The sequence below is a fragment of the Chinchilla lanigera genome, unplaced genomic scaffold (assembly GCF_000276665.1).
Source record: "Chinchilla lanigera isolate Chin_1 unplaced genomic scaffold, ChiLan1.0 scaffold00108, whole genome shotgun sequence".
NCBI lineage: Eukaryota > Metazoa > Chordata > Mammalia > Rodentia > Chinchillidae > Chinchilla > Chinchilla lanigera.
The window spans coordinates 2,371,943-2,398,056 of record NW_004955509.1 but is presented as its reverse complement, the minus strand read 5'-3'; the positions used below and the strand labels follow the sequence as shown (position 1 = coordinate 2,398,056).

Sequence of the window (26,114 nt, the reverse complement as noted above, 5' to 3'; positions counted from 1 at the left end):
AAAAAAAAAAAAAAAAAAAAAAAAAAAAACAAACAAACAAACAAAAAAAACAAATAAATGTGATGTTCAAAAACAATAAGAAGGGAAACTTGCAGATTAGAATATTGGAGCTCAAATCAAAGACCAACTGCTTTTGATTTAGGGTGTCTTTAAGCTTACGATTGAGAGTTACAAGTGTAATTCAGTGGTTGAGCATTTGACCAGCGTGTTCAAGGCTCTAGGTTCCACCATGAGCATCACAAAGAAGTAATTAAATTAAATTAAATTAAATTAAATTAAACTAAACTTTTAACTTAAAAGGACATATCTGAGCCAATCGGGATAACTGAAAATTAACCACGTATGAGATGTTAATTGTGGAATTGTGATTACTCTTGTTGTTCTGATGAGTGCCCTCTAGATTAGATCAGCACTGACGCACTCCCTATACAATGGAATCGTACTTTCAATTTGCTATGAAATGTTATGACCTCTTCTCTCAAAAATGAGGCATTCAGGAAAAATAAGAACGAGAGAAAGTTGAGAGTAATGAAGTTGGGTTGATGGCTCCAGTGAGGTTTGATGTTCCATTCTCTTTATTTTTATGTGTATTATTTGCCATAATAGCATGCTTAAGGAAAGTTATTTGATTTTATATAATAAAGTTATTTGACATATATCCAAATATATGTCAATAAAAATATCCAATAATTGGATATGTCAATATCCAATAAAAAAGTTATTTGACATATATCCAAAAATAGTGGAAATAAAATGGTTACTATTTGCATTATTTATCTATAAGTCAAGATCTCCTATTGACCAATAGTGTACATAAACTTGAGTTTGAAAGATAGTTTCCAGCTTACTTCAAAACACTACCTAAAGTGTTTGAAAGACTATATCGTAATGGCTGTGGAATTGAGAATGATGGTCTTAAGACCCACCTTTAGAAAATGAGTAATCTATCAACAAGGGAGAGAGGCCCAATGTGTCCCCCTATCACTGCATCTTGCATACTACATCTTATCCTGATAGCATCAGAAGATGGCTCAATACCATAGGATCACTTCATCTCCCAACACGGAAACACAGCTGACTCGGAAACTCAGAATTTCCTTCTGAGTAGGTGGGAATTCATTCAATGACTAAGGATTTTTATTGAAACTTTCACTGTCTAGAAGTCAGAAAACTATAGCCCATCACATAGCCACCCACTCATTGTCTAAGGCTGTTTACACAAGTACAATAGCAAAGTCGAGTTGTTACAACAAAGACCAGACAGCCTGCAAAACTTACAATATGCACTATCTGGCCTTTTACGAAAACAATTGCCACCCTCTGGTCTAACCCAAGATCAACTCCAGGGTTTGGATTTCAAAAAAGCTGAATTATATAAGGTACGGATGATACACTCTAACAGTTTCATACCTTCTACAACTTGAATATCAATATACCATTAATATTTTCTAGCCTGACAAACAACAAAATTAGGGGGGTCAATTGTTCAATAACATTATTAGTCAAAGTAAGTGTGAAAGTAAAAAACAGCAAGATCAAAGCACAGAGTGATTTAAAAAATGCCATTGGTATCCTCACAAAGCTCTTTCATGGATAAATCTGTTGTTGCTAGCTTCCTGACAGTCTCCTGATTTTAATAGTGTGATCTTCCTCAGGGCATGTCCACAGGACCCAATCCTTCATGGAAGAGGTGCTTACTCTCTCAACAGGAAATGCAATCATCTACTTAGAACAAGTTCTGCTTGATATTTTAAAAGGAAGGAGGAGAAATTCAGATTGAACTTGACAATGAGAACGTAGGCGTGTATGCAAAATGTTCATGAAAGGGGAACAAGAAATCACCCATGTATTCTATTCTCTGTCAGGGGAACGAGGGGGTGAGGGAAAGGGTAGAGTTCAGAAAGTTTTTGATAACAGCTGGAAAATCACAGCTGTCTCTTAGCTGGAATTTAGGGGACCCCTGCTCAGAGCAGATATTGGAGGGCCAGATCACAGATCGCTTTGAAACTCACGTGCATCCCAAAAGGCTGACAAAATTTGTCTGCCAGTAATCTAAATTCTGCACATCTTAAAGAGGGTAATATTCTAGATTAAAAGTTCATCACAACTTTTATTTGATCATTCACTAAGACAGAATGACTTTCTTTCCCTAGGAAGGCACCCCAAAAGATTAATCTTGCGTTGAACAGAGCTCTGGCTATACCTTCAAAATGTGTTCATTGGATGCTTTGTCATCGGGGGACACATACAAGCGGATGAATACAGAATTGCTGTATTGACCACGGAATGCTGCAAGTATATGCAGAAGGCTGAATTTTCTCTCTGACCAGACTCCCTCTGGACCAATATTAGCTTCAAGCACAGGCCAGCGGAAAGGTGAATGTCGCAGGATATGGAGCAGTGGTTTGGCATCTGCTTTCTCAATCGCTTCTGAAAGGGAGTAGATATGGAGAAGGGAGAGTTAGAATTGCAAACCAGATCACCAAACAAGAATGCAAGTGGAGAGAATTTTCCGAGGAGAAAATTCTGCACGGCCTCAACTTGAAATTTCAGCTGTTAGGAAAAGGATGGGTGATGTGGAGTGGATTGAGCATAACCACAGAGACAAGCCCACCTACAACTCACACTCAATATGATCATCCAAATCTGGTGTTTTTGCCAGAGAAGCTGACAGCAAAACCTGCTGGGTTTTCCCTGCAATAGAAGATGGGCTCCCTACATTGGCCCCAGTGAATGAAGTTAGTCTGATCATACTTGGTGGTATCTAAGGACAAATAACTAAAGGAAATGACTCAATAAAGCCAGTCACTCCCTAGTGAAGTAAAGTAATGCTTCAGACTCTGTTCTTTTACTGTCCTCTTTTAGTTTACCAAATGATACCCCAAATGCTAGCCCAGACCACATACTTCCCAGAACCACTGTCTTCTTTCTGCAACGGACTTGAGAAAGCAGATCAGGTAAAGTGGAAAGTATCTCTTCCAACTCTAGTGAGACCCAAGATGCCAAGAGACGGGTGGGAGGCTCTCAACAAAGACTCTGGTTAAACTAAACGAAGGAGCTTGGGAATCTGGATTTCTCTAGGTTCCAGTAGGTCATATAGAACATATGAATTCTCCCAGGTACACTCCCTCCCAGTCTTCTTCTCAGACATGAAATGGCCTGGCCTCTGGATTCTTGTTTTTGTATCAGGTACAGTGAGGCTTGCCCTACGGCCCTGTCCAAGTGTCTCACAGAGTACCTGATACCCAAATAATCCATATCACAAATATAAGATTACTTTCTCCACCAAGACAACCACAAAAGAGTAACTAAGGAAGATTAATCAAAATCCTGTCACTGACCATGTTCCTTTCCTTAAACAAGGCCTCTAAACATTAAGAGAGTTTTCAGTTCTCTTTTTCTTTAAACAGTGACTTTAAACATTAATAGAATTCAGAAGGCTAAGGGTGGTAAATGTTTTATTTGGTTTCCTTATTACTCACTTTCATTCATACAAGATGAATAAAGAATTTTGGCCTTCTGTATGGCTTCAGAGTCCCGCCTTCTACTGATTGACTTCTCCAAAAGTGCTGGGAAGGTCAAAAAAGAAATAGATTCATTAGTATCCATCCCCATGCGATGCAAATTGCAGGTCATTAGCTAATCACAGTTTCAGCCTAGAGAAAATTAAATGTAAAGACAGATAACCCTGGAAAATACATATCTGTAAAACACAGAAGGATAGCAGAACCAATTCCAAGTTGTTTAATGTTCAAATAAAAACACTTAAACATTCTCTTATCCAGGGTTCTCCTAACCAAGAAATCCAAAGTTCAATTTCCAACTGAGATTGGGCCTTCTGCAGGGGTTCATTTCTTCTGTCACCTACACAAAAGGAAACAGAATTCGTTTATTCAAGAACCAAAAATAACTGAATTCCGTCTCTTGTTTCTGCACCAAGTAATATTCTCAAGGGAGGCAATTTCATCAGGGTCGGGTTTCTTAAGATTTCTTCACGGCACAGCCTCTTGGGGAGGTCACCTGGAAGAAATTTCGCATTAAAAGTTTTATTCAGCGTTGCATAAACATGCTGTGGACATGGAAGAAGTTGTTTAGACAGGAAAGGGAGAGATGTGATTGGAAAGCCTACCCAAACTGCCTGAAAACTTGCCCATTTATACATGCAAAGCCCTGGCTATTTAAATAAGGCCATGTGTACGAAATGGTTTCCAGGCCCACCTGGAAAGTGATTTTCTATTTATAAGAGCACTAATAATACTCTTTGAAGGTAGAAAATGGCAGTTGTCACTATTTCACTAAATAAGGAAAGAGAAAAGCCAGGACTCAGTGAAAACAAACCTCTAAAAAAACGAGCACCTTAAATGCACTTGAGAGTATCAATTTACCCACATGAAGCCAAGCTGAAAAATCCCTACGGTGACTGCAGCACTGTGGCACTGCCTATTCCAAGAATGTCAAACTGCTGTTGTCAAGGCGTTTGGGGAAACAGCCTAGCAAGCCTCCAAAATCGCAGCACAACAGATGTTCCTACAGTTCTCGGGATAGCTTCAAGACACAGCGTACAATGCTAATCTAATTAATAAATAATTACATATTCCCCGAAGTGCAATCTTCTTCTAAACTAGTTCTACATCTCCCATAATGCAAACCAGAGCTCCTGTCCAGTTTTTTAAAATAAGCATCTGTACATAAAACAAGCCCATACAACTAGATAGATTCCAGCACAATAAATTAAATTGGGTTAGATGTGGGCGTTTTCAATTATCACAGTTTGTTTGGTGCTTCTGTTGTATGTGTTATTATAGTAATAAAAGCCAGAAAATTAGCCCTAAGGATAAAGAAAGGTTTTTTCTTTCTAATAAACAGAAAGATCTAAAACTATATACACAAATATTTCCATTCAAATCAGAGCATGTGCCTTTCTGTCATATTGCTTACACCGTCATTACGGTCATTAGACTGTTGGGAAGACACATTTGGAAGTAAATCATTCAAATTTCATTTAAGGCTGTGATAATGTTCTGATGCTATAAACACTTCACAGGCTGCAAATACGAGTGCCCCGAGGACCAAAAATGAGCGATAGAAGCAAAAAGAACTAAAAATATCAAATATCTACCTATGCACACACCCAAGGCATCCAATATATCACAACAAGGGAAGAAGAGAACACATGTGTGCTAAGTAGGGCAATACCAATATCCTAACTATGCACAAATAACAATTGCTGTATGTCAAAATTCTGACTTCTACACAAGAATTTGGCTTTTAGAACAGATTCAGCTGTCCCAGGTTCCTGTCACACCCTTTTCCTCCCTTTCTCCTTTCTCACCCTCTGTGCCCAAGCCAGCAGAACAGCATTGATATGCAGGCAGTGGTGTGGCAATCAGTAGGCAGTAACCATTTTATACATATCTGCATATGAATCAGTGGGAAGAGGACTAAAATCTAGCCTGGAGCATCATTAATAAACAGAAAACAAAGTCTGTCCATCATAAGCAATTACTCAGGTTGTTAAAATGTCTCTAAAGCCTTGAGAAGGGCTCCTGGGTCACCCTTACACAGCATTCCCATCACACCGCTGTTTCACAGAGCTTTCTCAATCACCACCACCACCACCACTAATTCCTTACCAGAAAAAGAAAATGCCAATCCACAACAACGTACAGTACAGTAAAGCTCACATTCAAATTGGTTTCAGTTCTTTTGAATATCAAATTTGAATATTGCATCTATTATGTTAAGTATTTTCTTCTCCTTATTATGTACAATCAAATAAAATTGGCTCAAGAAATATAAGGCAAAAAAAAGAAATATAACGCAGCCGGGTATGGTGGTGCACACCTATAATCCCAGCACTTCGGTGGCTGAGGCAGGAGGACTGCTGTGAGTCCAAGGCCAGCCTGAACTACATAGCGAGACCCTGGCTCAAAAAGACAAAAAATAAATATATATATAGCAGCATAATTAATAGACATGTCAAGAAGCTAGACTTTTATAATTATACAGACCTGAATTCCAGCTACAGCTTAATACGGTATCTTAGTTGGAATGTGAGCAGGTGACTTAATCCCGATAAGCCTCAGTTATTTCACCTGTACATTCAGGTAATAATAGTATATTCCTATGAGATTATGGTTAGACTTTTACATCTGTAATGCACAGAAAGCCTCTATCTCAGTGTCTGGGCCCATGAAAATAGGGATCAATAAGTGGTAGTTTAAACACAATTACAGGTCAAGTTAACCAGCCACATAATTGGAAAGTAATCAAGCTTGTTCCTAATGTCTTCTCCACAATTATTTTTATTTTGCTCCTCCCATCTCAAGATACTGGTAGGAAAAGCCTTACTGGCTTAAAATATTATCACTGAGTAACTAATTTAAAGATAACAATACACAATGTATTAGGGGCTGGGGTTTAGCTCAGTGGCACAGTGCCTGCCTGGCAAGCACAAGGTCATGAGTTCGATTCCCGGTACCAGAAAAAAAAAATACACAATGTATTAACCATTGTTACCCTTCTGTTATCTGGTCTTGAAATTTTGTTTTATTTTTTTCTCTTTAAAATTATATATATATATATATAAACAAAACAAAAAAGATACTATCACTCCGTGTGCAGGACTAGTTCACACAACTGACCTGTTCTAGCTACCTTGCAAAGCCCTACATTCTCTGTGATCTTTCTGCTTCCATACAGGGAACATTCTAAATAAGGAGATATACTTGTAGACAGTGTTCAACTCTAAAAATATTTTCCTTACATCCTTCATCCTGGACATGGCATTGCCTTTTTTAATGTAAACATTTTCAATGAAAGTATAACATACATAATACAGAAAAATGCAGAAACCAAAACTGAAGGCTTTTCACAAATTAAATATGTCCAAGTAACCAAAGTTAGTACCAGAACCCCAGAAATTCCTTGTGCCCCTTCCCTTCCAATTGCTATCTCCAATCAAGACAACAGTATCCTCTTTTGTGAGTGCTTACTAAAGCCTACCTAATCCACATATTTCTAGTGGGTAGTCTACCTCTTCCTTTGGATTGGTAGTTCTTTATATAGTGTGCACACAAGTCTCTTTTGAATATTCTTATTGCAGTCAGGGGTGGTGGTGCACACCTGTAATCCCAGCACTCACGAGGCTGAGGCAGGAGGATCGCTGCGAGTTCGAGACCAGCCTGGGCCACAAAGTCAGCTCAAGACCAGCCTGAACTACGTAGCAAGACCCTGTCTCAAAAATAAATAAATAAATAAATGAATGAATAAAATTCTTAAAACTCTTGAATATTCTTATTGCAACTTTTTTCTCATTCCTTAGACTTTTTCAGTGTTAGCTTGTGATTAACTGAAAGTATTTTAATGTAGTCCAGTTTATCCATTTTTATCTTCTCTATAGCTAGTATATTTTTGTGTCCTCTTAAGAAAACCTTTGCCTACCCCAAAGTCATGAAGTTAGCCTACATTTTCCCTTTTAACTTTTTTTATTTTATGGAAAAAAGGTAAAACAAAATTTTATAACACAATATTAGGAGAATAACTACAGTTAATACATAACATGTTGTTATCTTTAAAGTAGTTGCTCAGGGTACAAGATATGGGCATAAAAATTTCTCCAATCGATATTAGCACAAAATTTCCTTTTTAATGAACTAAGAGACACTAATCATCCAACTGACTTGCATTTTTTTCCTTTTCCCTACTGTCCTTTCCCCTATCCCCCATCCTAAGTTCCTTTAGCCCACATTTTTCATTGAGAATCTTTATTGATTCACATTTAGATCTACAATCTAAAATTTCTTTTTGCCCATGATGTAGACAGCCTGCCCTTCCAACAAAAGCCTGGCCTCGTAGGGTACAAATCATGACATTCTAATAAATAAGATATTATTGGTCATTGTGCATCAAATAATATCATCCAAAATATTTTCATGAAAAAATGGTATTAACAATGGCTTTTCTCTATTAGTTTGAGTCTATTTTTGAACAAGGGCTGGGTCACGTTCATCTTTGAAAAACCAGGCTCTAAAGCTTGGACTGATTGATGCTTAGTGAATAGTGGCGGAGCTGAATTCCTGGCAAGGAAAGTCTGACAGAAAAAATTTCATCCAACTGAAAAGGAACTAGGAGAAGCGACGCTGACTACTTCTATCCTTTTTCACAATCACCAATAGCATGATCATGCCAACACCATAATCTCCTTTTGCACGCTCCAATCTCTGCATCATGCAGTGACACCTAAGATTTCATCTTTTTTGAGTACCAGTTAGGATACCCTAGTTTAATTTCATCAATTGTCTCAGCTGAGACCATCCCCACTATGCTGCTCTTCTATACTGAGAGTCTGGGGGTGGTGGAGGAGGAATACCTCCTTTACCCTTAGCCGTCAAGAGCAGACTATCAATCCTCCTGTCTCAATTCACTCCTCCTACACAGACAGAGCATTTACTGTGCACTCCGAAGATGAAAAGAAAATTCCAAAGGAAGGGTGAGACTCCTGTGGAGTTCACAGTATCCTGGTTAGTCAAGAGCTCATGACAGTTATGTACAACTCAGGCCAGGGATTTGAAGTTTCTGCAATATTAAGGACCAGCTCAACTAATACTGTTGTTTTTTTTTTTTTAAGTCCACATGCACCAAAGTTTAGCCATAGAGCAAAATCCTACCAAGAGCCCTGATGCTGAGCTGACACAGTGTGAGTTGGTTCAGGAACACTGGAACTCACACAGCTTTCCCCCACATGCTCTTCCTCGCGATCCTGCAATACTTCTACGTGCCTGCTCTAAAGGGGACCTTCTGGCTGTTTGCTAAAAGACCAGTGAATGTCAGAGCTGTTTGTTTGATTTGTTTAATGGCAGCAGCAATTGCATTTTAAAACCTTTACATTAACTTCACCATGGTAAACTCTCAATCTTGTGTAGATTATGCAAATACTTCTTTGACATTAAAAAGGGTACCCTCTTAAGTCAAGTGAAAGAACATGAAACATCCAAACTTTGGAAAACAAAATCTGCATTGTAAGCCTCCACACCTACATAATGAACAGAATGTTCTCTAGACCTATATTTTTTTAAACCTATCATACCATGGCCTGGTGTGTCCTTTGGTGGTACGTAAAAACCACCTTTGGACAGTCCATGGTTGAATGTCGCCTCTAATTTTACTATTTTTAGTCCTTGTTGATTTTTCTAGGCTGCAGACTTCAATTTGGTTGCCAAGTTCTCAGTTTATTTACTGTACTGAAATTTTTCATTTTTCTGAATCACACTGCCTGGGTATTAAACCCTTATACAGATACACCCAAAGACTTTAAATTGTTATTCCCATTAAAAATAAAATTCAAGTTAACTAAGTCATGGTCTATGGATCCCATAACCCTCATATTTCTACATGAATTGTGTGACACTCAACTATATAGTTTTCTCAGTCCCATAGCCAGTCAAGCATGGGATTAACTGTGTCTGTCCGACATACTGAAAAGACAATAAAAGCTGATATTTCTCATTCTTTGGGAATAATGAGGAGAAGCGACACTGTCCCACCTAAATACAGGGACAGGAACTGTTGAAGCAATTCTCTTCATTTTTTATTATCATCCAATAAATGATAATTGTTGGCTAGCATCAGTTTAAGAGAAAGGGGAAGAGATGATTTCAGGGGCATTTAAAACCTCTAACTCATCAATCTAAATCACGGGTTACCAAATATCACAAAAACACCTCCTTTTTAACATAAAAGACCTCTGTCTGCAATAAAAATCAATTTTCTAAAACTGCCAGATACTATGAAAGTCTAATGGAAAGTAACTCTTTCATTATATCCATTTATAAGTGAATTAATTTATAAAGATTACACTTATCAAGGTTATACTTTAAAATAATTTAAATTTTAGCATTGCTCTTTGATAACACAGCATCACAATGACTCTGCCAATATATTTTAACTCAGAAGAATAGATTTCCTATTTAATGTGTACCTTAGCAGATGATTCAATGTAAAGCCTGTTCCAAACTTCAAGTCATTAAAAGCCATCTTCATTTTTTCCTGTAGTGAAAATTCTAATCATCTCATCTTCCTGCCTATTTTAACCATCTTAACACTACAAGACAAAAGCCATGTATGATTACATCCTCCCTGAAATGGTCTTTCCTGAGGAACCCTGAGATATCCAAGGAAACAATAATCATAGTGTTCATTTATTAAGCATGTGTTCTGTACCAGGTATACTATGTATGACCTTAGTTAACCCCAGCACCCCCAAAGGCTTGCATAATCAATCCCATTCTACAGGTTAAAAAACTGTAAGAATTTTTCAAAGAAGTCTAGGCTAGTAAAAGTTAGAACTTGGATCTAGACCCAGGTCCCTGCCTCCTGCTCATTTGACCATCAGATGCCCAGTAAAATTCCACAAGTTGCTTTCCTATGAGACAACAAGGTCCTAGTGGCTAAACCAGAGGCAACAACAATTTCCTGATAGGTCTCTGGACCATAGCTGGAAGAAAAAAATGCCTTGTTCTTATAAGGATGGGATGACTTTACACTGGGACCAAGGAGCCAGATTTCTGAGGCACCGGGAGATTTCCGAACACCTGGTCAGAGGTGGGAAGCATGGTGAAGACAGAGCAGGATTTAGCTGGTCCCCAAGGACTGACTTCATATTATGCTCTAATCTGAGTCAGTAACTTCCAAGCTTGAGCATGTATCAGAACCACCAGGAGAACTGGTTAAAAGACAGATGGCTGGGTCTTCTCTGCAAAGTATCTGATTCAGCAGGTCTGGGGTAAGGCCATGGATTGTGCATTTCTAACAAATGCCCAGGAAATGCTGATGTCCAGGGAACACACTTTGAGAAATACTACTCTTTTTTTTTTTTTGGTCTTGTTTTTTGAAACAGGGTCTCACTATGCAGTTCAGGCCGGCCTTGAGCTCACTTTGTAGCCCAGGCTGGCCTCGAACTCACAACAATCCTTCTGCCTCGGCCTCCCTAGTGCTGGGACTATAGGCGTGCGCCACCACGCCTGGCTAGAAATGCTACTTTAAACCAACGGCACTCATCAGTCTTTTTTGATGTTTGTAACTCTGAGAAACATCACCAGTCCTGATTCCTTCTTCCACCTTTCCCGCTCCACTCAAACACAAGTAGGAGCGTGGAGTCTTTCTTTGCTCATTTCCTCACTCTATAGCTCCATTTCAGTTCAGTATCAACATTCTTTGAATACTTTGCTTTCTTCGAGAAACATTCTCCTTACAGTGGCCCATTTAGATCTAAGTGAGAGCCTCAGTTCTTCCCAAGTCTGCTTTAGATATTTTCCTTCTTAAAAGTGAAATGCAATAGGGTTGTGAGGTGAAGGTTGATTCACTGGCTCAAGAAGAGAAAGAAAAATCTGCACTATGCCAAGAATACTTTCAAAGGGAGGAGGGAACAAGGCATCTATTTTCAATTCCAGGTTATACCACACCCTAAGGGGAGGAAGAATGGGATGAACATTACATCCCTGAAATTCTAAAAAGTCTAAGCTCTAGACTTCATGATTCCCCCCATCTGTGAAAGCAGCATCAAAACACTGCAAACATAGGTTTAGAAAGACTTCCCAGCTATCTCATTTTCACTCCCACCTACCCTGAGGAGGTAAGAGACAGAGGGGTTCTATTCCTGGCCTTTCAAACCACAATATGTGCTCAGAGGAGACTGCTTCTCTCTAAAACTAGGGTGAGCTCTCTTTGCTTCTCTATCCAGAGTGCTCTTCCCCAAAGAGACAACTTTGGCACAAGCAGCGGACCCACCGGGGCAAAAAAAGCCGGAAGAATGAGAGCTAACTGCCGTGCCCACCGACTGCTGCTGTAGCTTCACGGGCATATTCTGCCCCCTGGGTAGAGCTCTTTGGAACTTCCTAAGTTCAAGGAAATCAGGGGCACCGGGGAAGAGGCAATGCCCTTTCCAGTTGGCAAAAGAAAAGACAAAGGGAAGGATAACCAGTAATGCGTCAGTGTTTTCTGCAATAAGGAAGACAAACTCTACCTTTATTTCAATGCCAAGCTGGAAAACAGATGGCTACAGTAATGCCTGTTGAACTGGTCTCCAATACTTCAGCACTGCCTCCAAACCATTCTCCTCAGGCAGCCCGTGTGCTCTGGCAAAACACATCACTCATCATATCGCTCGACATGACACTTACAAATGGCTTCCCATTGCCCTAGGATGGAGTCTAAAATCTTTACACAGCCTCCAAGGTCTGCATAATCTGGCCCCAGCCCTTCCTTCCAGTTTTATGTTTTGTCCCCCTCCTCTTTCAGCTCAGAACTCCAATCGCACAGGGCTTCTTGGGTTTCCTCAAAGGCACCAGGTGGACAGAGCCTCCGCTCCAGCAGCTCTTTCCGCCTGGGTTAAAATTGGAGACATTTGAAATGGTAGACCGTAATCTGTGGGGGACAAATTATATGGCTAGATTGGTTTGGGCAAGTCACATAATTTCCTTGACCTTCGCTTCCTCAGATGTAGGGCAAAGACAGAAATAAACAACGCTGGCTGCCGACATCACGGAATTAGACTGAGGAATGACGGCAAAAACAAATGATTCCCAAAGGGATTAAAATTAGAACCAGGAGATGCATGGGACCTGGGGGAGTGAACTTATGAATTTAGAATAGACTGGCAGGTAGTACAAGTAGTTCATTCTGGAGCTGAATCTGAATATCCACCGTAGGAAGTCTCTGGTTAGGAGCACAGCTATGTGAGTAGATCCGCATATACTTGTGTGTCTGTACTGTTTTCTCTGTCACAAAGACCAGCATCCACACCTATCTTAACTGTTCATGAAAATAAAATTCCACATTTTGCAAGTTAAAAGGTCCATGAATGTTTTAAAAAGTGCCTCCCACTGTGCAAATATCAACATCAGTGAGGCTTTCCAAACAAACATATCTTATTTGTGACAAGCTGTTATCCAACCAGCATATAATTAATTTTCCTGTTATGGGTAGTGCCTTTTTACAATGTTCTCTCGACACTTTAAAGCAAATAGTCCATCATTATTAATTCATTAAGCATTCACATAGATGCTATTAATCATGATGAACTAATGCAGTATTAATGGGTAGGTTATTAATCTGCAATTACATGCAGATTTCCTAATAAATTCACATTCCTTAAATTTTCTGAGGAGGAAAGCAATGGCAAATGAAATGAACAAATCTTTCAGAAAACAAATTAAGTGGAAGAAATATCTCTCCCTGTACCACAAGATCAAGATTCTTTTCTTTTTTTAATCCTACGAAATCTTTGTCTGTACCTAGTACAATGACATTTGCTACACAAAGATTTTCTTCAAAAAAGGTATGAAGGAGGAAACGTGAAACCATCCATGTACCGTGGAGATGTACCGAATTGCTCCTGTGACATTCCATGTCCTTAGTTGTACTAAAAGCCCAGCTACTCAACATTTGGCCCTCAGATCAGCAGTGTGGGCAGCACCTGAGAACTTGCCAGAACTTCAGACTCTCAGTCCCTTCCCAGACCTACAGAATCAGGATCTACATACAGCAGGGTTCCCAGGCGGCCCACATGAAGATTCAAGGTTGGGATGCACAGTACAGAAGCATAGCTACAAATCGGAGTGTGTGGGAAGTGAGGATCATTGCTTCTTCACTGTCACACACTAAAGCCGAGATTGGCTGAGGTGGGACATGAGGTAAATCTCAGTGAAACTTTTTAAAGCACATAAGCATGGTGGAGGTGACAAGTAGTTGGGGACTATCAGAAATATGATTTACATGCCCTATTTCATCAACTCTAAGGTGAACCTTTTCCACATGTCAGTGTCTCTGAAATTGAAACCCATGTGGAAATAATTTGCCAGGCACAGTAATAACATAGGTGCCACTGCCCGCCTCATGCAAGCCTGATGGTAGACATTCATAGAGTCGGCACAGGAAATGAGTTGGATGCAAGTTTGGCAAACCATCATGCTAAAGGGCTTCAGAAAGAGTTCACCTAGACTTAACAAGGAAGTGAGAAGTTTTTGCATGTCCTAAAAGGTCACCTTGGAGGAAAATCCCAGAAGTAACCAAGGAAGATTTTTCAAAAAATGTTGAAACACTGTGGTTCTTGATGAGGAGGACAATATTTTGTGGGGAAACTAAAACACTGATGATGCAAAATATAAAAGCTACAGGAAATGGCTGGGCATGGTGGCACATACCTATAATTCCAGCACTATGGAAGGCTGAGGCAGGAGGATGGCAAGTTTAATCCCAGCCTGGGCAATTAAGCAACTAAGCAAGATTCCGCCTCAAAAATAAAAACGTAACAAAGGGCCAGGGATGTAGCTCAGTCCAAAGGTCCTGGGTTCAATTCCTCATACCTTAACCCATCCTTTTTAATGGATGCAAAAAAGTTATACATAATAAAATATTAATTTCTAAGTACTGCTCAAAGAACTCCTTCAATAAACACAAAATAAAAATTCTAAGTTATAAGAACACATTGCATGACAGCTTACTCTTTCTCAGCACACATAAAATAATGGTGCATCTTGACAACTGACAACATTTTTTTTCATTGTGAATGATAATGATTCTTTTTTATCTTTCCTATTTGACCTGTCACCCTTAAACATTGTTTGGGGGCTGGGGATATAGCTCAGAGGCACAGCGCCTGCCTGGCAAGTGCAGTGTTCTGAGTTCCAATCCCAGTACCCCCCCCCCCCCGCAAAAAAAATCAAATATGGAAAACATTGTTTCATTTTGTTAAGGCTATGGAAGACTGTAGTGTTTGTGTATCCTCTAGTTTAATTTTAAGTCAAGTGAATATAACAAGCAATTTTGCACGTAACTAGAGATTTACCACTGCAGAAGGCCCAGTATTTTCATTCAGAGAAATAACAAATACATCAGGAATATTGAAGTTGTATTTGAATTTAAATAAAAGACACCAATAGGCAATTATTCCAAATGATCCCAGAAGTATTTTAAGGACAACTGAACCTCCGGGTGAGATGAGATGTTTGAATTCCTGAGTACTGGGTTTCATATCCAGGTCTCAGGGGAAGAAATACAAGTTTGGCCAAGTGAGGCTCTGGGCGTGAGGCTGCTGGCGAGAGCAGCTTCATGAGCACTGTGGGACCCGGCGGGCTTCGGAGCTTCAGACCTCAGCAGGAACCACAATTGCCCCCTTTCCTCACCCAGCACCTCCCATGCGTTCCCCACAAGACCTCTTCCATTCTGGCACCAGCCTGCAGCTTTCCAAGTCCAGCTTCTTCTCCACAGCCCAGAGGATTCAGGCTGACAACACCACCTTTAACCTCAATTAAGAGAGTGGTTTATGTCTTAATTTACTTCCTCTGCTCTGCATCCAAACCAGTGTGTAGGACAGAAGAGGAAAATATCTTTTTTCCTTTTGCTACTCTGAAGATATGGCCAAAATGGTGGGAAATGTAAATTGAGAGAAATTAACAAATTAGCTAGGGCATTCCTTGGCATTCTTCGGTGTCAACTACCAAAGCGTCCTGCCAGAGTGGTTCTTTTGAATAACCATGATTTGTTCTCATGTCACAAATCTCACAGAACCATCTCCAGTGGAAAACAGATAGAGTTCTCTGCTCAGTTCGGGCAATGCCTGGCAGGGAAGGAGGGCGGCTAGAAATCCTAGAGTCCAGCCTCCAGAGCCATGGTAGCAGCATGTCTGAGGATGAGTCCCTGGCACCTGTGCTTTTAGGTCCCCACTGGTTCCACCATGTAGCTGGGATGGAGAACCGCTGCTCTAGAACTGTTCTGTCCAGTACAGAAGCCAGCGGTCATGCAGGGACATTAAGTAAGCACTTGAAATGGAGCTGGTCCACGTGGGGATGTGATGCCAGAGTAAAATATGCATCAGATTTCAAAGGCTAGTAGACAAAAAAAAAAGGAAAATGTTGCATGAATAAGTTTTCATACTAAGTATATGTTGAAATGACAATTTTGTGTTAGATGAAATATATCAACTGTTATTCCTTTTTAATTTGACTACTAGAAAGCAAAATCACATATGACTTCCATTTGTGACTCACATTATATTTCTGTTGAACAACGCTACAAGTATGAGGCACTAGCTGTGTGAATATGGATGAATTACTTTACATCTCAAAGCCTCCATTTTCACAAAATGGAGGATAATAACACCTTCTCAGTTTTCAGGGCCATCACCAGGTACTAAGGGTCAAACACCCTGAATTCCAGTTCTGGGTCCTTTGTCTATTAACTGTGTGGTCTTGGGCAACTGTACTATTTGGTGGCTCTGCTTCCTTATCTTCAAAATGCTGACAAATCTCACAATCTTATAGGCATTCTGGGAACTCAGTTTAGAGAGTGCAACAGAGGGTCAGTAAGGGTATTATAAATAAGGTCATCTCGGGCTGGGGATTTAGCTCAGCGGCAAAGCGCCTGCTTGGCAAACGCAAGGTTGTGAGTTCGGTTCCCAGTACTGGAGAAAAACCGAAAAACCAAAAACAAACAAAAAAAAAATAATAAGGTCATCTCTATAAGATGCCTGGCCCTGTTAGGCCCTCCTCTGTGTGTTGTACTTTTACAAATTTTGTAAAACAACTAAAGGCTCACTTCACAGAGCAATCAGTCGGACAGAAACGGGGATCTTGACACACTGTAAAGATGCCTAAACCATCCTCATCTTCCATCACAGTTCTCAGGATGAAGGGCGAGACCACAGCTGGAGCCCCCTCGTCAGGGAGTTTGGAAATGCAAGTATGGTATTTTCAACTCATTTCTTCTCTGCATGTTAGCATACAACCAACTTTTTAATTTTTCCAGAGCCTTCAGTTTGTCTTTGACCAGTCAGGAGGATGGGAAATGGAAGGGGTTCACCCATGTCTCTAAGACACAAGAAATGGGAGTCCTCTGCTTCGGCGATGAAATCTGCATGCTCTTGCAAGTTCTCCCAAAAATTCTATACTCTCAGCTCTGCTATTTTTCTGTCTTCTGGCAACCAATAGTAGGAACACGTGGATACTTGGAAAACCTTCAGGAATCATAATGACCTCTTTCAGGAATCATAACCACCGACGCTCACATGGATATGCCTCCGAAGTGTTACCACCAAAGCCAGCTAGGGTGTTTCTTCCCTTCTCAAACAGCCATCCTCTTTTGGGAAGTGGTTTTTCAAAAATATACAACCCACTTGAAGAACTGTAAAGGAAAATTCACTTCCACGTACCAGCATGTATAACGGGACCTGGTGTGGGCAGGTGGAGAAGTGTCAGTTGTGGGTGTACACGTCTTTCTCAGGATGCACATATCCTGTATCATTAGTCGTGCCAAAGAACTTATATTTAGTCAGAAGAAGCTAAATTTAGTTGATAGTCTTCCAAAGTAAAATCTGTCTTTCCTCCTACAACATTCAAGCTAACTTGCAGGAAACTTCTCATAATGTGTTGCAATATTTATGGTTAAGAATAATGCCCCCACGTCTGCTTTTCCCACTCTTTGTTGTCAGTATTTGCATGAGTTTCAGGTTGTCGCTCCACTTCTCAAAATCCTCAGCATTCCTCAGGTCAAAAATCTCCCAACTGGATTTCGACATCCTTCACCTGCCCATCTCATTCCTGCCATTTCTCTCCAGTGGCCCTTTTCACTCATTCTGTCCAACAAGGCCAAGTTCAAGGTACTCGGTCTTGTCCTTGGAACTCCATTCCCAGCACCTCCAGATTTACAATTACCCCAAGTCTGCTATGCCCCACCCCTCCAAGTTCAAGCAACAGTCCCTGTCTTTCAAGGTTGGACAACAAGATAGCTCTTTCATGCACCGTGTAGTATATACTCATGAGTAAATATTCTAAACAGTACATTAAGATTCTCAATCATTTACACCACTTACAAGTATTTTTAACTACATCATGGCAAAAGCTCTATCATCTCTAGCTGGGAATTGGCCTTTAAATCCCTGCATTCATGATAAACACATGGTAACACTTAGTAATTTCCCCTGAAAATATATTTATTCCTTGGCACAGGCAATCCTGCACAAAGCCTACACTTAACCAGTTGAAGAGTTGCTATTGGCCCAAACTTCCAAACCCAAATCTCCAGTTTCATCAAATATCCTTAGAAACTCATATTAACTGCTGGTAATGTGCTCATTACCCAGTGAGTCTAGACAGTGGACTGTTCAAAGATTTGAGGCTTTGTAAATGTAAGTTTACAAAGGAAACCAGGTATTCAGATACAGGGAAAACAAACAATTTTTTTGTTTACTGTTATGATTCATATATGTGCTACTTCATTAACTAATTAAATGAGAAGACCTAACATTGAGTCATGGAGTCCAACAACTACTATCATCTTGAAGCAGTGGTGCAAGTAGATAGCATTCTAAGATGCCTGCAACAACCATCAAAAGTTAGAAAAACAACCACGATTCCTGTCGAAAACAAAGTACAGTGGTACCTCAGTACTTGAATGCGGGAAAGATGGCCGCAGTTGTGTTCATCATCTGTTGCAGAGTTCACAGACAAAAACAAAACTTTGCCAAATGCTTCATTTGTGAACCCAATTATTCGCAAACAAAAGCATTCGTGGAACAAATTAAGTTCTTAAACCGAAGTACCACTGTACAAGTACTGCTAACAGCACTAGGGCTTCTTAGCTTCGTTCATGATCAAAAAATATGCTAAAGTTCTATAAGAGATAAGAGTAAATAAGGCTATTTTTTTCATTCAAGAGCTTGAATTCTATCAACAGTTCTCATTGTAGACCCAAGTTAAGGATCTCTTAGCAATGAGTGAAAGAAAAGTAAAAAGGGAAACTAGTGGAAACTTTTTAAACATAGTACCTAGAGAAGATCTAGAGCAGCCTAAGGTGTCACCAATTTCCCTCCACTCCTCTCTGCATGCCTGTTGGAGTGACGTAAAAGTCACATGACACCCAATGAACATGTCTGACCAACTGATTGTCAAAACCTTCTAGGATTTATGGTCATAACCGAAGTCTGGCAGTAAAAGTTGAGAATACAAACAAGTGTCTTGCTATGGTTTGAATTTCCCTTCCAAAACTTGTATTGCAATTAAATTGCCATCATGATGATACAAAACTGGAATCCTTAAGAAGTGAGTATGCCAAGAGAGCTCTTCCTCTCTGAATTAATAACATTATCTTGGGACTGGGCTAGTTATCACAGGAGGTTAGCCCTCGGTTCTCTGTCCTATGTGCTTTCTTACCTGCCCTTCTGCCATGTTTTAATGTAGCACAAAGGCCCTCATCAGATGTTAGTGCTACCCTTTTAGATTTCCCAGCTTCCAGAAGCAGGAGCCAAGTAAATTTCCATTGTCTAAAAATTACCCAGTCTGGGATATTCTGTTACAGCAGCAGGAAATTAAGATACACTTTAATGTGTTGTGTGTCCTCCAGGTTTGCCTTCTTCATGATCAGATTCCTCATTTACAGGCCTGTGGCAACTTTGGAAGAAAACTAGATCATAGTGTTTAATAGTGTCATTTAAGTTTTCATATCAATTAAAGTTATCAGTTTTACTTGAATAGGGAACTAATATTTTCTTTTTCTTTTGTGGTTTTTTGAGACACGATCTCACTACTTGGTTCAGGCTAGCCTAGATTCACTATTCTGCCCAGGCTGGCATTAGTCTTGCAGTGATCCTCCTGCCTCAGCCTCCAGAGTGCTGGGATTACAGGAGTGCACCACCATGCCAGGTGAGAACTAATATTTCTTAAGTATCACATGTTCTGAGTGTTTTAAAATGATTTTGAAATCCTTATGACATAAACAATGATAATAGTTCCCATTTATTGAATCTTGTGAGAAAGACTTTCCACATCTATGATTAAATTTGTTCAACAGTATCATCAGCTCAGAAACTGAGGCTCAGAGATCAGTGTCTCAGCCATGGTGACACAGCTGGTAAACAGCAGAGTCTCAATTTTCTTTCAGAGCCTAAACATAAACCTCATCCTACAAGTTCTTATTTTTCCCATCTGCAAGTTGCAAAAGATCTAGGAGGGCTCGGGACTGTCTGAGTGCCTGCAACGCTGTCCTGCCTCCAACACAGATGGAGAGCTGACAGACAATTGCTCTTCCCTTCCGGTCTGGGGCAAGCTCCAGTTGCACATCAGGGCTCTCCTGGGATAGCAGACAGAGCCTCAGGCACAGGAGGCAGGGAAGAAAAGAAAAGAGGTCGCTCCTCCCTCTCAGCCAGCACCCTGCCCCAAGCGCAGCGTATCCTTTACATAACAAGTGTTTAATGCGCATGTCCCGCGCGGCTGGCTCTATGCTTTGCACCAGGGTCACAGTGACACCCCAAATGGGCAAGGTTCTGCCTCCCTGCAGGGGTCGCAATGGGGATAGGTGGCAAGAACAAGTAAACAAGTGCACAAATAAAACAATTCAGCTGGTTAAAAGTGTCACAAAGCACACAAATACAGAGAGCCCAGAGATGTCACCAGGCCCTATTTCCTATTTCTTTTTAGTGCTGGAGATTAAACCCAGGGCCTCAAATAGACTAAGTGCATGCTCTACCTCTAAGCTACATCCTCAGCCCTATTTCTAATAAAATGTGTTGTCTGATGCTCTTCTACCAATGAAGTCCATTTGAATGTATTCCCAGATAACGAACCTCGCAATAGCCTATTCAGGAATCTAGAGCAGCACGGTCTGGTAGAAATATTATCCAAGCCACATATGTGACGTTTAATTTTCTTGTAGCTACACTTAAGTAAAAAGAAACAGATGATACTGTGTTTAACAACATTTCATTTATCCCGATATATCTTAAAATATTATCACTTCAACACGTAATCGCTAGTTGTGAGAGAATCATCAGTTCATTGAGGGAGCTTACATTGTTTTTAAAAACAAAGTCTTGGAAATGTTGTGTACACTTTACACTTATAACATATCTCAATTCCAGCTAACCACATTTCAAGTACTCAAAAGCCACATGTGAGCCCTGTGCAGTAGTGCACACCTGTAACGCCAGCACTCAGGAGGCTGAAGCAGGAGGACTGTCGGGAGTTAGCCTGGGCTATATGGCAAGTTCAAGGCCAGCCTGAACTACATTGTGAGACCCTGTCTCAAAGGAGAACACAAATGCCACATGTGGCTGATGGCTACAGTTCTAGAGTCTTGATTTCAATACCTACTGGAGTGCCGGGGAGATAGCTCAGCAGCACAAGGCCTGCCTGGCAAGCACAAGGTCCTGAGTTCTAGCCCTGGTACAAAAAAAAACAAAAAACAATACTTACTGGAACACTTCGTGACGGGCATATTGTAATTTCCATGAGAATAATACCTTGCTTTAGCAACTTTTTCCACAACTCTGGTTGCAAACTAAACTGGACTAGAACCAACTCAGATTCAATGGTGAGCTTCAATATTGAGCTTATGAGGAAATCTGAGTTGGTTCTTGACCAACACAGTTTACAACCAGAATCATGGAAAGAATTAAGTTTGTGAACCGAGGTACCACCGTACATGCTCAGTAAGCAATCTTGAATTCACAGATCAGTTAGTATAGTCAAAATATTGTGTATTTCAATCTACTGGAAGTTGACGTACTTTCCCCAAATTCAATATTATACAACTCAAAATGAATATCGTAAATAGAGTTGGCATTATCAAGCATATCCAACTCACTTGTATGAACTACTGAGGATAGGAGAGCTACAGTAAAGCTATGGGGGAGAGACCAGATATTAAAATCAGTTGCTTAGAGCAGGTTAGAGTCAAAAAGTAAAACAAGATCATGTACAGGGTGTGGAAAGGGACAGATACAAAGACAAACAAAAGGGTTGACTGGCAGAACTACTGCAACAGAAGCACACAACCGTGCATAGTCACTCTCATACCCTCCAGTCTGATTAGCTATTGAGAAGGAGAACATATCCTAGAGATAGTCACATTTTCCATGGGATCATCAGAAAGAAAGTTATTTCTGTCTTTGAAGTGAATGTTTTCTAGCTGGCAATTACTAAAATTGTTTTGACACCTTCTCCCCCTTCACACACAAGACATAGCATATTCAAATGGTATATGAGAGTAAGGAAAGTGACCCAAAACAACAAAAATACCTTTTTAAGTAAAATTAGTTCATTTGAGATTCCAAAAGTCTTCAGTTCAAGCCCAAATCCTCAAGCAGAACCTTTTCACACATACAAGAATGATGGGGACATACGTGTGATTTAGAAACACATTGCTTCCTAGGTGGCCACATGAAAAAGGGTGAGTATGGTGTGAGAAAGGTGGAATCTTCTCTGAACAGGTATACTTGGCTTACATAGGGGACTCGGTCAATAGAAATGTGGCTGAGTTTTCATTAGGAATAAAAAGCCCACCATAATGGATGAATGGTTCTTAGTACGTCTTCACCTCATCCCTGCTTTTACCAGCCAGATGTCATTGTTTCCAAGAACGTAATGAACTCAAGGCTCAACTTGGTACATCATGATTCTTCGTGCATGGTCTGAGGAAAATGATATAATTCACCATCTCTCCAACAATCTGAACTTTCCAATTATCAAATGACTTTACAGGAGATGAAGTTTTGGGAGTTTTTATTAACTACAAAAGATGGTAGGGGCTGGGGATTTAGCTCAGCGGCACAGCACCTACCTGGCAAGCGCAAGATCGTGAGTTCGATTCCCGGTATCGGAAAACAAAACAAATCAAAAAAAAGATGGTTTGGCTAGAATCACTTGTAGAAAAAACAAGGTTATCCAGGGGAAAGGGAAAGGTATTTAATTATGAGAACCATTTGAATTTCAGTCAGCAGGCATTTACAAATAAATAATTGATGTGTGAATCACAATCATCTTTATTACATATTGGTGCACAGTCCCTATTCCATCTCATGGCTCTGCTGGAGTTATATTTAAAAATAATATACTGCATTTCTTTACAAACTATTGGCAAAGATAGCTACTCCATAAAAGAGATGCTCTGGCCCCGGTTTAAATCATCTGTCTACTATTTGACACACGTGTTCTATCTCTTTCACGGCCTCGTGTCTCAGAAGTGTTCATTTGCTCAAGCTCCATCTGCTCATTTGTAAGCAGACAAACGGGGCAGTGGCCATGGGATGGAAATTTTAGGACAAGCACACACTATATTCAGCCTTAAAAAATAAGAATAATCTGCTTCTTGAAGAAAACAAGAGACAATTTTATTTTCCAAGTAGAAATCTGAGTCTTATATGACATTTAAAAGAAAATTTCACAGAGCCAGGTTGCTGACTTCAATAGAAAGCAATTTTTCATCAGTCTGATCTGTCAAATCCATTTTATTTCACAAATTGGACAGCTGAATCTGTGTGTTCTCCATCAACCGTGAGAAAATAGTATTCCTTTGGTTGGTAGTACTGGGTTTTATTTTCGGATGGTCTTCTTTTATCAAGGTGAGGAAAAATATCTTGACAGTAGTCAATACTTTTAAGGCACGTGATATTTACAAAGGATAAGACCAAAATAAAACTTAAAGGATTTGATGGACACCACTTTAAGAAACTTAGAACTACCTTTGAGACAAAACAGAGAAGCAAAGGACAAATATTTATTGAGGGCCTTCTATGTGCCAGAACTAAACCGGGTAACTTACTCAGGTTATCTCCTTTAGTCATCACAAAAACGCTTTGATAAGAATATTCTTAGCCCCATTTTAAGGATGGGAAAAATTAAACTAAAAGAGAATAGCAACTGGCCCTAAGTGACAAAGGGATGAATGAAATGGAATGAGGATTCAAGTTCAGCTCTTGAGGCTTCAAATCTCATGTTCTGAGTGGCTTAGGGGGAAGAAAAATTGGAAATAACCTAAATGACAATACAGGCAGTGATCAGATACAGTAAATCTGCACAAAGCCATCATGGCAAATGAAGGTACAGGTCTATTTTTTTTAATTTCCGGTACCGGGAATCGAACTCACAACCTCACACTTGCTAGGCAGGTGCTGTGCCACTGCGCTAAATCTCCAGCCCCAAGGTCTATTTTTTATTGACATGAAAAGATGTACATAGCAACTTGACTAAAAAGAGATCACAAAAATAAAATATATTATCCTTTTTAAGATATATAATCTATACATATAACTTGTATAGTATAATTTATATGCACATTTGCAGTTTTAAAAGTATCACTAGGTTATAGGATTTTTCTTCTTTTTCTTACTTACTGTTGGCCTATAATCAGTTTATATTATCTGGGTGGAATGATAGACAGTTGGATAGGTAGCCTGAAATGTACATAGATAAATACAGAATGTACAAAGGGATATAAATAAATTTTAAAGGTCAAATGTTTTTTTAAAAAAAAAGTTATCAAGCTGGTCATAGAGGTGCACACCTGTAACCCAGCACTCAGGAGGCTGAGGCAGGATCAACATGAGTTTGGGGCCAGCCTTAGCTACATAGTGAGTTCAAGGTCAGCCTGAACTGCATAGTGAGACCCTGCCTCAAAAAAACAAAACAAAACAAAAAGGTTATCAGTGCATTCAGTATTTAATATTTGAAAAGCTATATTTACATGCTTTAATAAAATCATTTGTAACATACTTGTAGTTTCATATATATACAGATATATATATATTTATCAGTATATACTTCCATTATTTTCTATTGCACTATCTATAAACAAACATAAAGATATATAAAGAATGAGACATCTATACATGTATAGATAGAGAATGGAAATGATAAAGCAAACCCAGCAAAATGGTACCTGTCAGGGAACCTATGTAAAAAAGTATATATGGGAGTTCCTTGTGTTATTTGTTCACTTATGCTAAGCTTAAATTATCTCAAAATGCAGAGTTGCAAAAATAGATATTTCAAATAAATATTTTAGATTTCAAACACATATGTCTGGTACAAGATGATATCAGTCTAAAAAGAGGCCCTACCTTCCATCCCTCCTCTCCAGTACTTGGGATTAAACCTAGGGCTACTGCATTATGCTACACTCCAGCCCTTTTATATCTATTATTTTGAGATGAGATCTTCCTGGGTCACTAAGTTGCCCACGCTACACTTGAACTTGCAGTTCTCCTGCCCCAGTTTCCTAGAGTGCTAAAACTTTAGGTTTGTGTCACTATACCCGCCCTGCTGTCCATAACACTTGAAGCAAGAGCCTTATGATCAAGAACATTTGTGAATTTGTCCTTTACAGTGTTTGTCACTAAACAACTTGGGATTTCTTGAGTTGTCTCTTTCTCAGAGCACAGAAATATGGAAGAAGCCCGCCACTTTGTCTCACAAGGCCAGCACAGTCTTGGTAATAGAATTTGACAACCTGAGCAGACAAAAAGCCATGGGCCAGTGAGAATCATAAACATAGCCACAAATGTAAGAAACAAAATACTAGCTTATTTAATTCTAGCAGTGTCTTAAAATAAACCATTATTGGGTAGGATTTATCTCCAAATTAGAAGCTTAGTTTGCAAAGGGAAATCTAAAGAAGTTAAGAGATATTCCATCCAAGTCCCTGATAAATGCTGAAGAGAAATTTTTCCTGCATACAATTTGCAAATGAGAAACAACAAGAAAGAATAAAGAATGGCTATCAGACACAATCAAAATAGATAATGAATATTTAAATTAAAAATATTATTACAGTGAAAGACACACTGCCATTAATCTCCCTGAAAATACTCCGCCTTGTTTCAAGCACACTCACTCCATTGTTCTTGCCATTTACTAAAGCAGCTCTGGAAGTCTTTCGTGAATATCTCTATGAGATGCGCTCAAAACTCTGGTGAATGGTGGTACCATATAACATCCAATGGAAAAGTGGGCTCCTAAAGACATCATGGTGTATCCTCAGCCACCTTATTCACCAGATCTGGCACCGTGCAACTTCTGGCTCTTTCCCAGTGTCAGAATGACCACTAAATGTAAATATTTTTAATCAATTCAAAACATGGAGGCAGCCACCACAGTACAACTAAAGACACTCATCAAAGAAGCCTTCCAAGCTGAGCGTGGTGGTGCACACCTGTAGTCCCAGCACTTGAGAGTCTAAGACACAAGGATGGCCATGAGTTTGAGGCCAGGCTAGGATATGTAGCAAGACCTTACCTCAAAAAGAAAAAAAAGAAGAAGGAGAAGGAGAAAGAGGAGAAGGAGGAGAAG

The 26,114-nt window shown here is 39.7% G+C and overlaps 1 protein-coding gene across 1 annotated transcript in view; it reads right to left on the bottom strand.

Moving 5' to 3' along the window:
- The window catches only part of Phex (phosphate regulating endopeptidase homolog, X-linked), a 189,540-nt gene that overhangs the window by 148,746 nt on the left and 14,680 nt on the right, over positions 1 to 26,114 (bottom strand). The window contains exons 4-5 of the mRNA XM_005407827.2: positions 3,483 to 3,569; positions 2,204 to 2,430 (exon numbers count right to left, since the gene is read on the bottom strand). Coding sequence (XP_005407884.1) covers positions 2,204 to 2,430; positions 3,483 to 3,569 — 314 coding nt within the window. The remainder of the gene's footprint in view (positions 1 to 2,203; positions 2,431 to 3,482; positions 3,570 to 26,114) is intronic.